The 13907-nt window shown below is 38.8% G+C and overlaps 1 protein-coding gene and 1 long non-coding RNA gene across 2 annotated transcripts; one reads left to right on the forward strand and one right to left on the reverse strand.

The window, feature by feature from the left end:
- Positions 1–2836: 2836 nt before the first annotated feature.
- Positions 2837–11391, reverse strand: LOC147301996 (growth/differentiation factor 8-like). Its single transcript, XM_086282280.1, has 3 exons — positions 10351–11391; positions 9134–9501; positions 2837–8869 (listed from the first exon to the last, which is right to left on the reverse strand). The coding sequence occupies exons 1-3, from the start codon at positions 10688–10690 to the stop codon at positions 8489–8491; spliced, it is 1089 nt and encodes a 362-aa protein (XP_086138406.1). The 5' UTR covers positions 10691–11391; the 3' UTR covers positions 2837–8488.
- An 880-nt stretch (positions 11392–12271) lies between these two features.
- Positions 12272–13590, forward strand: LOC147301997 (uncharacterized). Its single transcript, XR_015127158.1, has 3 exons — positions 12272–12352; positions 12550–12608; positions 12715–13590. It is a non-coding gene; the product is annotated as an uncharacterized LOC147301997 (long non-coding RNA).
- The last annotated feature ends 317 nt before the right edge of the window (positions 13591–13907 follow it).

Raw genomic sequence — 13907 nt, forward strand, 5'->3', positions numbered from 1 at the left:
AGTTTTACTAGCTAGTATATTGGGAATGTATTGTTCAAACCACACATTTGAACATCTGGTTAAACATTTCAGACATTAATTAAAAAAACTTCAGATGTGTCTGACTCCCATCAACAGCTGTATTTTAAAAACTATAGTAATATGATATGTAACCGATCTACTACCAGTTGTGATGTTGCAGAGCTCTGTGTGTATGCACTGCTGAGAAAGGATATGGAGATGTGCTTGGAGGCAGAAACATAGTTAAAAACCTGAAACACTTAAACCCAGTGTAACAATTATCTGTAGTGCCAGTCCTCCCAAATCTTTCTGGTAACACCATCGACGTTTGTTGTTCCATTTGAATAAACACTCCTAGCAATAACTATTGTAATCACGCACAAAAAAAGACATTTTACTGCATTTATTACAGTGCAATTTGCAATAAATTAACTTTATGTTGTGTTTTTATTATTCATTTAAATACTCTCCTCCCTAAAAATGTATCTGACAAACACATACACGATCAGTCCATGCCTTTCTGGCTCAAAATGGACACTACTTAGTTTAACTAAATCCTGATGGCAGTTCTTTAACACCAAGAGACGGGCAACTGAATCTGCCCTTCACAGGTAAATAAGGTTAATGAGTAAAAAAAATGATTACATGTTCTTTTAAATCACTGTACAAAAAGCACAAAGTTCTGCGTGTTACCTTTGTGATGATCAGGGGTTCTCTGTGTTCAGTGCCTCCCCTCAGTGTGAAGCCCCACGGAGCTCTGCCTTGGAGCAGCACCTCCACCAGCTCTGTGTCCTCCTCTTCCTCTACGTTCTTCTCCTTTACTGTCCCTCTCCATTTGTCCACCTCTCTCCACCACTTCATCTCCCCTGCTGAGAGCTTCAGGTCATCTCTGTAGTCCACAGCATGCATGACGCCTCTGGTTCAGTGAGCTCCATCAATACCAGCTCACTCTAAGGAAAGACGGAGCATTTAATGACAGGGGCACCACCAAGGGGGGCCGAGGGGGCACGGGCCACCCCCACAAAGTTTGTTGGCCCCCTCTGGGCAAGAATGTCCTATGTTGGTAATAATTTTGATAAAGGTGAGGATAAGTGAGAGGAAGACACCGTACAATGAGTTGAAACCTTAACTTGTTATTTATTTTTGCATAAACAATTTTTGTCATTCGTATTGTGTCACTTTATATGTCCCTCACAATTTCCCGTCACCGCTCCCCTGTATTTTATTGGCCCCCATATGGCCACCCCAATGAAAATGTTCTGGAGGTGCTCCTGTTTACAGAGCCAAACGGCAATAATTAAATAGCTGTTAGCTGTCTGCTAGGCTACATCTAGCCACTGAATAGGATCGCTGGACTCTGTTTGTGTCTTTGTTGCATTTTAATGAAGTTATTTGACAAATAATATGGATTTTATTTGTGAAGTTTGAGAATGTCTGAAACTGATTAGCAGGTAAATGGGTCTATGTGTTATAGCTGTACAGTTTATCGGCGCAATTTGCTAACCAAGCTAGCATTAGCTGATAACTTAGCACATCACCCACTTGTTGACATTTGGTGACTTTTGGCTCCAACATGGCAGAAAGTAAACATTAACATTATAATTACCATCTTTTACATACAGTCTATAGTTTTATGATAAAGTCATAAAATTGTCATTGCTAATGATTTACACTGAAAACCTTTTAAAGAGAGTGAATGTGATGTATTACTGGGGGGGGGGTTAATACCATTAAAGCATCTAGTTGTTTTCTTTTTTAAAAAGGCTGTTTTCATCCAGCAGTTTCCAAACAGTTTGAAAACCCCGCTCAGTGATGGTTTTTAAACCTTTAACACTAAAGTGTCTTAGAAATGTTTACCCAGAGCCTAAATCAGTGATAAAACAAAAACAACACATAACCAAAGCTTGTTGTGGCCAGGTTGCCACACCCCAACCTTAAATTGACAGGCAGCATCTTCAGTGTTACAAATGCTAACATACATGTCAGATAAACTGCCCCAATCAGCCTTATGTTTTTTATGTTTTTAAATATGTTTTAGATATACAAAATATTGCATATTTTACCACTGTATAGATGTGAAAACACCACTAACCATATTACGGCAGATAAAAATCAATTATGACTGTATGAGAAATTAAAATGAGCTAAAGTTGAAGAGAGTTGAAAATTTAACCCTTATTTTATGATTTATATAATTTCGACACCTTTGACTTACTGTAAACGAACCTTCTCTCCACAGCCTCCAGCAGGTGATGGTGTCGCTCTTTCTCCAGTCTTTTCTTTTAACCTGAAGAAACTCGAACCGCTGTTCAGAAAACTTCAACCCTCCTCAGAGACTCGCAATCATCTCTCCCTCGGTCTTCTTACACCTGTCTTATGATGTCACTACGCCCCCTAGCGGCGGCGTCTCACCGTTTGATGCCTTCACTTGCTGCTGTAAACTTAATTCTCCAATGAACCTTTCATTTACTGACATTTGCTGGCGTTTACTGACCCGTCTGACTGAACATAAATGCACCACAAATATTTGATTTTCTTTATTTTTTTTCTTTTTACTTTAAATCTGCAAGTTTCCTTTTCTGTTCTTAAACCTTAGTCATGAAGTAAATATTTAAGTGATTACTCTCTTATTAGCTCCATCCTTCCTTTCGATCAGCCAGGTGCAACAGCTCATTGAGAGTTTTAACTGCAGACTATTTTGCATATTTAGGTTTGTGACAACTTGTTTTAAAAAGATGATTCCATAATTTTATACTTATGATTTTGGGAAAAAAAATATCTGTGATTAATAACAATACTCTACATTATTCAAGATACTCTATTTTATTATACTCTTTCAAGGTTGTATTCCATTTTGGATATAATTTACAATAAAGGTGACAAATGAACCCATATTTACAGACCAAGTGTGGCAGAAAGAAAAGCTCAGCGTGTCTCTCTTCATCAGAAAGACTACGCAAAAACTAGCAGGTAGAGTTTCACACATTTCTGGTCCTCAAATGCAGCAACACAGCCTGATGTTTAGACCTCAAAGTGGGAAACTCAGAGCTGTACGTTAGCACACTTTTTGCAGGGGGAAAAAAAACATCTTTGTTTGTTAAGTGCACCTGCCACCTGCCTATGCAATTTTAACAAGAGACTAAATAAGTAAATGGCCTGTATTTATATAGCACCTTACTAGTCCCTAAGGACCCCAAAGCGCTTTACATATCCAGTCATCCACCCATTCACACACACATTCACACACTAAATAAGTGTGATGAGTTTACTTCAGTTCACTGCACAGTTACCCACGTGGATATGTGTCACCCGTGGATGCTCTGCTCCAACAGCGGGACAAAGACGTTTGGGTCAGAAACCCCCGTGAAGCACAACAACAGTCAGGACATCTGCACGCGGCTTCAAATTGAGCTGAAACCTCCCTGCTAAGTCACGCTTTCTGTTCTCATGCTTGAATTTTGGCTGACGGCGCCAAACTTTCCTGATTATTTACACACTATTGGACCAGTCAGTGACTTTCTCCAGATTTGTCCTCCATGGAAGGAGGCTGAAAGTTATTCTGCTTATATAAATTGTTTAAATGCATGTTAAGACTAAACATGGGCAAAGTAAAAAACAAAACAAAACACGAGGTCAGGGGATGTACAAGTCCTCGCTCTGAGCCAAAATCCAGGATTCAGACTGCTTGAAAGGCTCCTGAATTTTTTCTACACTGGCTCTGTGTGATGTCATAGAGGGGGGGGGGGGGGGGGGGGGGAGATATCCCTAATATGGTCAGCTCAGGCACAATAAACTCAGGGGTAGGAGTCAAAACTGCTTGTTTCAGACAGAGGATGAGCCGAGGAGGGTTCGAGCTACTCTAAAAGAGCCCAATAATGAAAGGACATAGAGCTGGCAATAAGCACAACTGATTTTCCACCACTGTCATTCACATCATAAATTCCACCTCTTACTGTTCATCTGCAAAACTGAAAAAAGTATTACAACCAAACTTTCATCAAGCAGTTTTCAGATCAAAGCTCTAAAAAAACAACAATGCTCACCGTCTGATTGGCAGCTAAAAACAGAGAAATCTCCCCGAGGAGGTGGCGGAGACTAAAAATAGGTGCCATAACAACCCAGTTTTGCTTTAGATGTTTACAGTATTTTTTTAAACTTACAGTATATATCTGACACAAGAACAGGAGAACAGAGTCTTCAGAAAGTTGCTGAACAGCATAAATGCATGTAAATGTTTCTTGTGTGCCAATTCTGAAAGTGATGGAGTCACAAAGACAAGGTGCTTCACAGCAGAGGAAACCACTCAGTCAGATCTTCCATTTGGCGAGAGGTCGTTCAGAAAATTGTATTTGATTTTATCAAATGCTCCATATTCAGAAGCATGACTGCGATCTTTATGGTAATGTATAGGCAGCTTGTTAATTTTTGAATCAAAATGTTTGTAAGAGCATGCTATACAACAACCTGTGGTATTTTCTTGTTGAATAAAAGCATCCCAGTAAAGCATTTCACATGTCAGGTCCTTGATGAGATTGAGTTTGACAAACTGCAGGTGTTCTGTTATAGGTTTAGTTTTCAGATTTTACATAATAAGGTGTTTTGAGACCGCAATCGTTACAAACTGTCACACAATAAAGCTGATTCATTTTTTATGGATCCTTTTGTGGATCTTCCTGAACTTAACACGCCTTTAAATTTCTTATTTTTCCTGACCAACAGTGTTGGTTCACATCACTGCAACGATGTAGTGGTATACAGCACTGTGCAAAAGTGCAAAAATACTCATTTCTTTCTGTTTTACGTCCAATTAGACAGATTTTGTTGTAATTCCTTTAAGTGGTCTTGAGCAACAGTTCTCCAGACTTTCTGAAGGTCTTTCTAAATGTTTCTTTTGATACTGGCTCCTTTTTCACTCATTTTCAGTTCAATCCTTCTACCTGGACATTTTGAGAGGATATTTTATTTGTTTTTTGTCTTTTTTTGGGGGGGGGGGACTTTGTCCTGTCAATCATTCAAGCATAAAAAGGCACCTAACTTAAGGATGAACAGACAACAAAGAATTGATTTAAACTGTATCTTTTGCTAGTTTAGGAATCATCTTGTTGGTATGAAAATGTCATTTATTTCTGTCAACCTGTGTTATTGTTAGCATTTTTCATAGATTCAAATAAAGAAATTGGTTAAAAAAACCCCAAAAACAATTATGTGTTTTTCTGACAGGCTGCTTATAATAAACTACTGTTAGCAGAAAACTTAACATATCTCAGGATGGTGTGCAGCGTATCTCTAAAAAGTTGAGGAAACTGGACAAGGGGAGGACAAAAGCAGAAGTATCAAGCCTAGCAATGTATATTCATGTCCCTAAGTAAAAGGAACATAATCCAGCAAAGACCTGACACAGATCCCAAACAGATCCTAGATTTCCTAGATCCTAGTATAACAACGAAAGGCAGAAAGAAGAGCTTTGAATGTTGTTCAGGAAGCATGAAGAACTATTCCTGCAGACTACTTTCCTATTCCTGAAGAAATTATATATTTCCCTTTTTCCTAATACCATATAAGGAAATTAGGAGTATCACAAGACTTTTGCACAGTACTGCACTTTAATATGTGTCAGTACGCTGGGACTTCTCAAAGCTAATTCTGTTGATAACAAATAAATACTGAAGTCACAAAGCTCAACGAAGAGAACACGGCAAACAAATTATGTACCAAAATGTGACAGTACTTTATGAGGCAGTGGTTACATTCAACTTTTAGACTCAGAATAAAGAGACTAAATTCATTTATGACAAATCTTCACTTCAAATTACCCCACAATAGCTTTTTCTCCTGCCTCCAGTTAACACGTGACAAAGTCTCTGCACACAATCCACCACGACAAAAATACAACAGCAAAATAAAATTCCAACACTGAATAACACCTGCAACAACGTCCTCAAAAAAAAGAAAAAGAAAAGGGAAAAAAAGAGCAACTCTTTTCCTCTAAAATGAGTGCTGGAACAGGGAGAGGGACAAAGTGCCAGATCAGAGTCATTCAGTTCATGTTTTTCAAAATAAAGGCGCACATGGAAGATGCCCTGCAGGGTTTGCTTTGGTCAAGGCTCATATCAGGACACGATTTCATAAAATAGGACAGGAAGCAGCAGGGGTCCATCTACTCAGTCTGAAAGTCATTTTTTGTGTGAAAGTTGAGTTAGGATGGCAGAAAATTCCAGACATTTGCACATATGATTATCTGATATTACTGTATTTAGACCCCCATAGTGAGTCCACCAAAGTACAAAGTGCTGATTAAGTTAAAAATGCATTTTTATATGCATACAGAACATTTAACAAACACTGGAGATACGAAAGTAACATTAACAATAATACAGATTTCTGATCGTGCACAATACTGTAACTGAAAAGCAACAGCTGGATAAGCCATGTTTTTCTTCAAAGGTGGCCTATTCTGCTTTTTCTTATTTCCTGCTATATTTATCCCATTTCAATGGTGAATGTTCATATAAAACATGGCCAAGTTTGAATTAATGCAGTTAGTATGTAAGTAATCGAAGAGCCAAACTCTGTGGCTTCAGACAGTTAAACTACTTACAAATCCAAGCTCTGCAAAGCACTCTGTAAATAGCAATTAAACATGATGAAATTAGTTTTAACCTACAAAACTAATTTCAGCAAAGATGCCTTCATCAGGGAGTTACACAGGGGTCCTTCATCTGCTCAACCATCTTTTAAATAAAACTTTTATGGTCCAAAGTTTGACTTTGAGTTTGTGATTGCTGTTAAATTTCAGCTTCACATTTACCATGAAAATGAATCAGGATCTTTAATTTGGGACAGATTCATTAAAAAATGACTAATTTTGATCATCTTCAAATTGCATAATAAACTAATGGCCCAACGTTTGGACATATGAAGTGACTGCTGTGAAATTTCATCTTTATATGGCAATTACTTACTTTTAGATATTTACTTTTTTTTTTCATTCAAATTCCCTGTTGAATCCAGCAAATATGACACGTTGTACCCTAAAAACAAAAAAATATCAGCAGCTAGTCCAGATCAAAGTTTGAATACATCAAAAATTCTGGAGCTTCCAGATGGTATTCAAATTTTTAAAAACAAGATTTTTTTTCCCATTTTTGTGACTAACATTTTAATGTTAAAGAATATTTTACATTTTACTTTTCATTATTGTAAAATATAACTATATATCATTCAAAAAGTGTCACTAGTTTTCTTTTGCAATGTAAAGTTTTTTAATAGCGTGCATTCAAATATGGGACATTTTTTTCATTTTAGCCAGCCGATACTCAGACGTTTTTTAATAACTCTGTCCCAATTTACCTGAATTGTTCTGATGGTAAGAAATACCAGCGAATATTTTAGGCTTTTATTGTTAATATTTTGAGATATTCATGTTCAAACATTGCCTCACACTTGAATGTGCGAAAAGGCCTGAAAGTGGGTAAACACACCAATAAAAAAAGATATATTAAAAAAAGATATATGTGTGTAAGATTGCATCTTCTGTTATTTTCTGAAAAAGTGAATATATTAACAGTGATTATCTCAAAAGCCTTAAAGATTATACTAAAAGCAAAAACTTATATTCAATAAGTCTTGTATAACAATATAGTCAATGACTATTTGTAAAGGTTGTGTAAAAACTGTTATGGTTTAAAATTCACTATTTGATTAGCACTCCTCATGGAGCAGTTTAAAAAAAGCTCTACAAAGCTAACAGCAGACACACACACACACACACACACAGTTAGAGAACATAGTGCAGCATTTAGCAGCTAAAAATACAGACATTTTCCCAGAGGAGACCAAAAACTGTGCTAAAAGAGTTACTTGTAATACTATACTTTTACTAACTTTTACCTTTTGAATCCTGCCTAAATGCGTTTTATATATATATGAGATATTAGATATATTTAGCATTTAATATATTTAGATTTTTCTCTAAATGCTCTTTTTGCACATTTGAAATTGTCTTTCTGTTGAAATACATTTTTTTTTAAAATTTGGTTGCATTGCTTCATTTTACATTCGGACATAAAATGAATGAGCTTCTTACTCTGTATCTACTGAGTGTGTTAAATGCTTAAAATGCTTAAATGCTGTGTTAAATTGTTTTTACAGGTTTATAGCACAGCAGTTACATATATAAAAAGTAAGCAATCATTATATGAATAAATTTGTGCGACTTTTGAGTATTTCTGGGCTCGCTGTTGGTTTGTTTTTGATGTGTGTTTGCATCCTGTTTGGTCAATTTTTGTTTGGATTAGAACACAAAGACCAAAACTGAATAACTGAAATGACTTATTTCATTGTTTTGGATGTTTTTTAGCATCTTTGGAACCTGTTTATTGGCTGCTTTTCTTAAACTACTAAATCAAACTGAAAAAAAAAAGTGCAATATTTGAAATCTTTGCATCATTTCTGTTAGACGTTTCACCCTCACGGATGCGTGATATCCTCAAGAGCAGCCACAGTGGTCAACCACCATGGAGTGGATCTTTCCATAGATGATCTGCTCCTTGCGGTTGAAATAGAGCATGTTAATGGGTGACATCTTGGTGGGTGTGCAGCAGGGCCCAGCTGTACCCCGTGGGTTAGCCTTGTTCACCAGGTGTGCATGTGGGTACTGCTGCAGGTGCAGGAACTCACACTCCCCTGAGCAGTAGTTTGCTCGGTAGCGTTTGGGCGCGATAATCCAGTCCCACCCAAACTCCTCAAAGTCAACGGTGAGTGGGTATCTACAGCAGCGTGTCTCCACAGACTCTTCATCACAGTTGAGGCCCGAGTCACGACGGGATCTCTTGAGGTTGTCGAGGATCTTGACCTCGATGAAGGGTTGCTAGGAAGGAGTTGTAAATGGAAAATTAAACAGTAATGCATAAGACAGCCTGGAAGGTTTATAGTTTATAGTGCCTAAACCTGACCACATAGTTTTTGGTGCCTCACTTTATTAAGTAATAATTTTGTTTCATTATAAAAATTATCATAGGTACTGAGCTTACTTGAAATTTAGCCAATAATTAACCATTGCTTAAGTGTAATGCATAAAAATAACGGCTACTGCAAACCAATACTTATAGAGTCATAGAGGAAATAGACTCACCAGTCCTTCCTCTCCAGGCTCTGCTGAAGTAACGGCCAGATCTTCTCCTTTGGAGTCGTAGGCGTTGATTTCTATGCCATAGTTGGTTTCTGGTTGACGCAGCCAAGCCTGCAGCAGAGACTTGATGTCGATGCTCTGCCAGGAGCCAGCACCAGCGTCAGTGTCAATTTTCAGGGAGCGAACCCGGACGCGGGTGCTGTTTCCCTCCTTGCCAGGTTTGAGGCGGGAGACCTGCAGGAAGACGGTGGTAACCACGTCAGCAGGCCGCAGGTGAACCCACAGCTGAGCGCTCAGGATGTTTTTGGGCTGAATCTTTGGACTGAGGCTGAACAGACAACAGGACAATTCGTCCTGGGCGATTGGATTGTCTGGAAGAAGTGAGTCATATAAAAACAAACAAAAAAAAAAAAAGTTATGCTGTTGCATTAGAAACATTTTCACATAAACTTTTGGTTGTCATGTATGCAGACATTCATGAAAGGATATTATTATAATTATTAAAAAATATTTATTAAAACTGGAAATTCTGTTTTTGCTGTGCCACTACAGTATTTTTAGTGGCCCCCCATGTGGCCACCCCTATGAAAAAATTCTGGAGGTGCCCCTGATCATTTGAACGATGTTATTCCAGTTAATGCTGTCAGTCAATTGTCTGTTTTGTCTCCTTTTTGGAAAACGAAATGAACAGATTTGGAGAAATTCTGTAGCTAGAATTTAATGGTGATTTAAGATATGAGTGGTATTAGTATGATAACTCCTTAAATGTTTCATTTGTCCTTCAATAATGGTATTTTGCGTCACCATAACTTCTAAATTCATCAACTAGTTAATCTAAGATTAAAATTCTCCAGATTAAAACGACAGAAATCTGGTGCTAACCACCCCAATTGAGCATGTGAAGGCTGGGAGGCTCCCTCAAACGCTCAACACCAGTAATACCAAATACAAATCCTCGTTAAAGATAATTGTTGGTCACCTGCCATTAAGATTTTATGGCTAATATAAATATAAACATCATATCATATAAACATTTACGGCCTTAAAGTCGTAGCTCAGGTCTGTTTGGTCGTTTGCGCCTCAGCAGTATCCTATTTTACTGCGCCTCTTTACGCACAGGATTTACGCACAAAAAAGTGCAAAACTATTTATTTATTTATTCATGTATTTATTTATTTATTTATTTTAGGTATAAACCCCTCAGTGGTTTGTTTAGTTACGCGTTGTTGCCATTGTGATGATGGTCTCCGTGGTTGCGTGGTCTTCGTCCTCCACCCGCGGATCATACTGGTCCAGCAGCTGTGTCAGAGGAGGCGCTTTGGGGATCAGCTGGCGGATCATATCGCGGCTGATGTTGGGCGCCTGCTCCAGCCGCAGGATGCTGAGGATTTGCGACTTGATGCTGTGGAGCCTCATCTGCTTGCTGTGCTCCCGGAAGTCGCAGGCTGAACACTGCTCTCCGCTCTCCCCCAGCAACTTGGAGGTCTGGTTCATCTCCATGGCAAAACCCGAAGAGGAAAAGAAGATAACAGAAACGCTCAGGCAGAGCGAGAGGAGCATGCTGGAGAGAAGAAGTGAGCGCAGTGACGCCGTCTGATGTGAGCCTGTCCCCCCAGGACTTTATGATTGGCTGCTTTTTTTTTTTTTTTTTTTTTTTTTTTTAGAAGTGACATTTAAAGAGGTAGGACAACTTTTCAGATGTGAAATAATCAAATACGTTTGATTGAAGTGTGTTTATAACAAGGTTTAAAAATGCAAAGCGGGACAAATGAAGCAATGCCACACTACAGTGTGACATAGCCTAAACACAGAGATATAAACATCTCTAAACGTTTCAGTCATGCACACAGCTAAGTCAGCTAGCTGGATCTCTTAGAATAAGCTTTTTCTTTCTTTTCTTTTGGTAACATCAACACAGAGGGAGTTTTAAAAAGTGAATTGACAGGTGCGCATTGCATTTTCCTCTCCAAGACCTATTGTTTGTATTTTATTTTGTTTTGCCACCAGATGGCGCCGCTGACTCTGTGTCTACATTCTGAGCTGCACAAACTCCCACTCTGCAGGACTCTGAAGGCACCATCACCTGCTCATGATCCATATTTACATTTTACTCGAAGTTGTTGCTTCCTGTTTGCTGAGGCTTAAAAATCACTCTCAGCTGTAAGTGTTAACTGGAAAGCTAAATCTACAGTTTAGTTTGCGCTTGTTGTTTATTAGATGACACATACGGATTGATATAACACTATGTTGTTGTTTTTATTTTAAAGAGAATCTATCCTGCTCATTTCTAGCTACACGTTTCTATTCTTGGACTCTCCTAAAGTAGCTTTGCATGAATCACAGTTCAAAATAATCCTTCTTTTTCTTGCATTGGGCCCCAGTGTTGCCCCTCAGTTCATCCTCTGTGTCAAACCAGCTTTGTAGCTCCTCTCCCTTTAAGCCTGCAGGGTCTGCCCCATTAGTTTTTCTTTGTGTTTTTGGCCTGCAGCTGACTTTCTTCTGATTGGCTGCCCCTCACAAACAGAAGGTTTCACACAGAGCCAGAGCCGGTGCACTCACATCCTAATCCTGTTTTGTCAGGTAACTCCTGCATCTGCATCGAAGCCAAGTGTCCTGTAACGTCATTGCCATTGATGCACTGGCAGTGGCAGCATCAGCCACCCAGAAAATAACAGTCCCTTTTTAAAAGGTGTTAAAAAGTCATGATTTAGGATGAAACACACCAATTCACCAAAGTAACGAGCTGGCAGTGACAGATCCAAATCTAAATGCTCAGTTTCATACTGTTTTTTCTACTCTCTGGCCTGTATGATGTCATAGTTATTCCTAATATGGTCATCTCAGGCACAGAAGCTCCATCTGCTGCTCACACACTCTGCTAAGAAAGTTGGTTTAAAGGGCGAGGAGCTGAAACAGCTTGTTTCAGACAGAGGATGGCCTGAGGAGCTGAACCAAGGCCCAGTGTAAGATAAAGAAGGATTATTCTGAATTCATTCACCAGCTGACTCATGCAAAGCTACTATGAGTCCAAAAATAAAAGCATGGCACTGGTAATGAGCAGAATAGGTGCACTTTAAGGGCTTTCAGGGGGTAAACAGTTTGTTTTGGGTGGTGTCCAGCGATTCGCTCCTCCCACAAACCAGCAGCAGGTGGAAACTGGTTCAGCAGCCTGGTTATCAGCAGCTCTGGAGGTTGGAGAGGAACTGCAGCACAGGACAGAGGGTAACTTGAAAAAAATAATTAAATTTTCACATTTTGTGATATCACTGTGTGTTGTAGAAGGCTCTCATTTTGATTTGCCACCCATGTGTGTATTTATAATGCCTTAAAATGCCTTATTTAGTCCAAAGTCTGACAGAAACTTTATATGTGACTGTGTATGAAATTTCTCACCTTTTAAAAAGGCTTGTTTTCTCCAGTGTTTCGTAGAGCCCGGTGTCTCTGGTGTTGCTGTTGTCGGATAAAGAGAGGTCGGAAGGTGATGATATCTTTCTCCAGAAAGGATAAACAGCTCTTGTTGGGTCAAACATCTCCTGGAAGTGTTTAAAACCAACATGTCTTTGTTCTGCTGACTGTTTCTGCAGACATGAAGGTCACCAGTAGAAACTCGTGCTGCTGAAGATTCAACAGCTCCATCAGCGTCTCTGTGAAATGGGATGTAACAGGTCAAGATGCTGGTTTGGAGCCCGTTCTGACAAACCGGATGAGGCCGTCACCGATGAGGCTGAGGGGTTTCTGAAGCATGCAAGCGACTCTGAAGGTATTGCAGGCTCAGCTGACGGCAGCTTCCAGGATCCCCCTCCAGCCAGTAGAGCTCTGCTGGACTTTGCTCAGAGGATGTCGGAGGACATTGTCGCTCAGGCTCTGCATCTCTGCTGGGAGGCAGCGATCCGATACGACGAGCTCCCTTTCATTGACAGTGACGCCGATTATGTTAATGAACCAAAACATTTCTTTACTTGAAATCTGCCTGGACATCCACCCAGGCTGCATGAAACAGGTGAAGTTCAGATATTAGTTTCTGTCCACAGCAAAAATCTGAGGTGTGGATTATTTTAAGACATTACAACATGTGTCCACAAAACTTTGTACTGCAAAACAAAAACACCACTTCTGAAACCTTTAAAGTTATAGTTTAAAGAGTATAAAGGACAATTAGATTATGACCACTAAAATCTAGTTCCAGGTACATTTTACTTCATGCATTCTCATTAGAGCCATCCCGGGTTTAAAAGAAAAAATATGCACGAACAAGGCAGAGCGTCATTCAGGCTTTCATCATAAAAGGCAAAAGAAAAGAAATAAATGCATTTATCAACACATTACCCGTGTCTGAATGTAAATGCACTTTGGTGGTGATAAAAGGTAAACAGACTTAAAAATATATATATAAAGTGAATGTGACATAATTAATGTTGTTTCTCAGTACAATAAAGACATATTATTCATTGCTCAACTCATCTTGAGTAACGGATCTGGAAATTTTTTTATGCTGTTTATTTGGTCATAAATTTTCTGTTTTCCTTTTTTTTCTTTTACATTTTGTAGAATTCAATTTGTGGGATAACAGCAGAACTATTTTTTCTTTCTTTCATTTTTAATTACACCTTATTTTACCTTATTTCAACATCAGGTGAACTAAATGTTTGTACTTTGACACTAAACTCACCTCGAGACATCTTTATCCTGGCTCCTGTCATATCTCTTACATGTGTTTTGACAACAAACAGCAGCTTCGATGTCAAGACTCAGAAACACGGTGGCACAGGGGAAACCA

The sequence above is a fragment of the Aulonocara sp. 'chitande type north' Nkhata Bay genome, linkage group LG23, assembly GCF_057382095.1.
Source record: "Aulonocara sp. 'chitande type north' Nkhata Bay isolate Kocher_YH1m ecotype deep benthic linkage group LG23, A_spYH_male_GT1.1, whole genome shotgun sequence".
Taxonomy (NCBI): Eukaryota; Metazoa; Chordata; class Actinopteri; order Cichliformes; family Cichlidae; genus Aulonocara; species Aulonocara sp. 'chitande type north' Nkhata Bay.

Excerpts from the sequence above, each read along its gene's own strand:
- LOC147301996 (XM_086282280.1), bottom strand. The coding sequence starts at position 10,690 with ATGCTCCTCTCGCTCTGCCTGAGCGTTTCTGTTATCTTCTTTTCCTCT. Across the intron at positions 9,502-10,350 it reads CATCACAATGGCAACAACGC|ACAATCCAATCGCCCAGGAC; the intron begins GTAACTAAACAA and ends CACTTCTTCCAG. Across the intron at positions 8,870-9,133 it reads AGCCTGGAGAGGAAGGACTG|CAACCCTTCATCGAGGTCAA; the intron begins GTGAGTCTATTT and ends ACTCCTTCCTAG.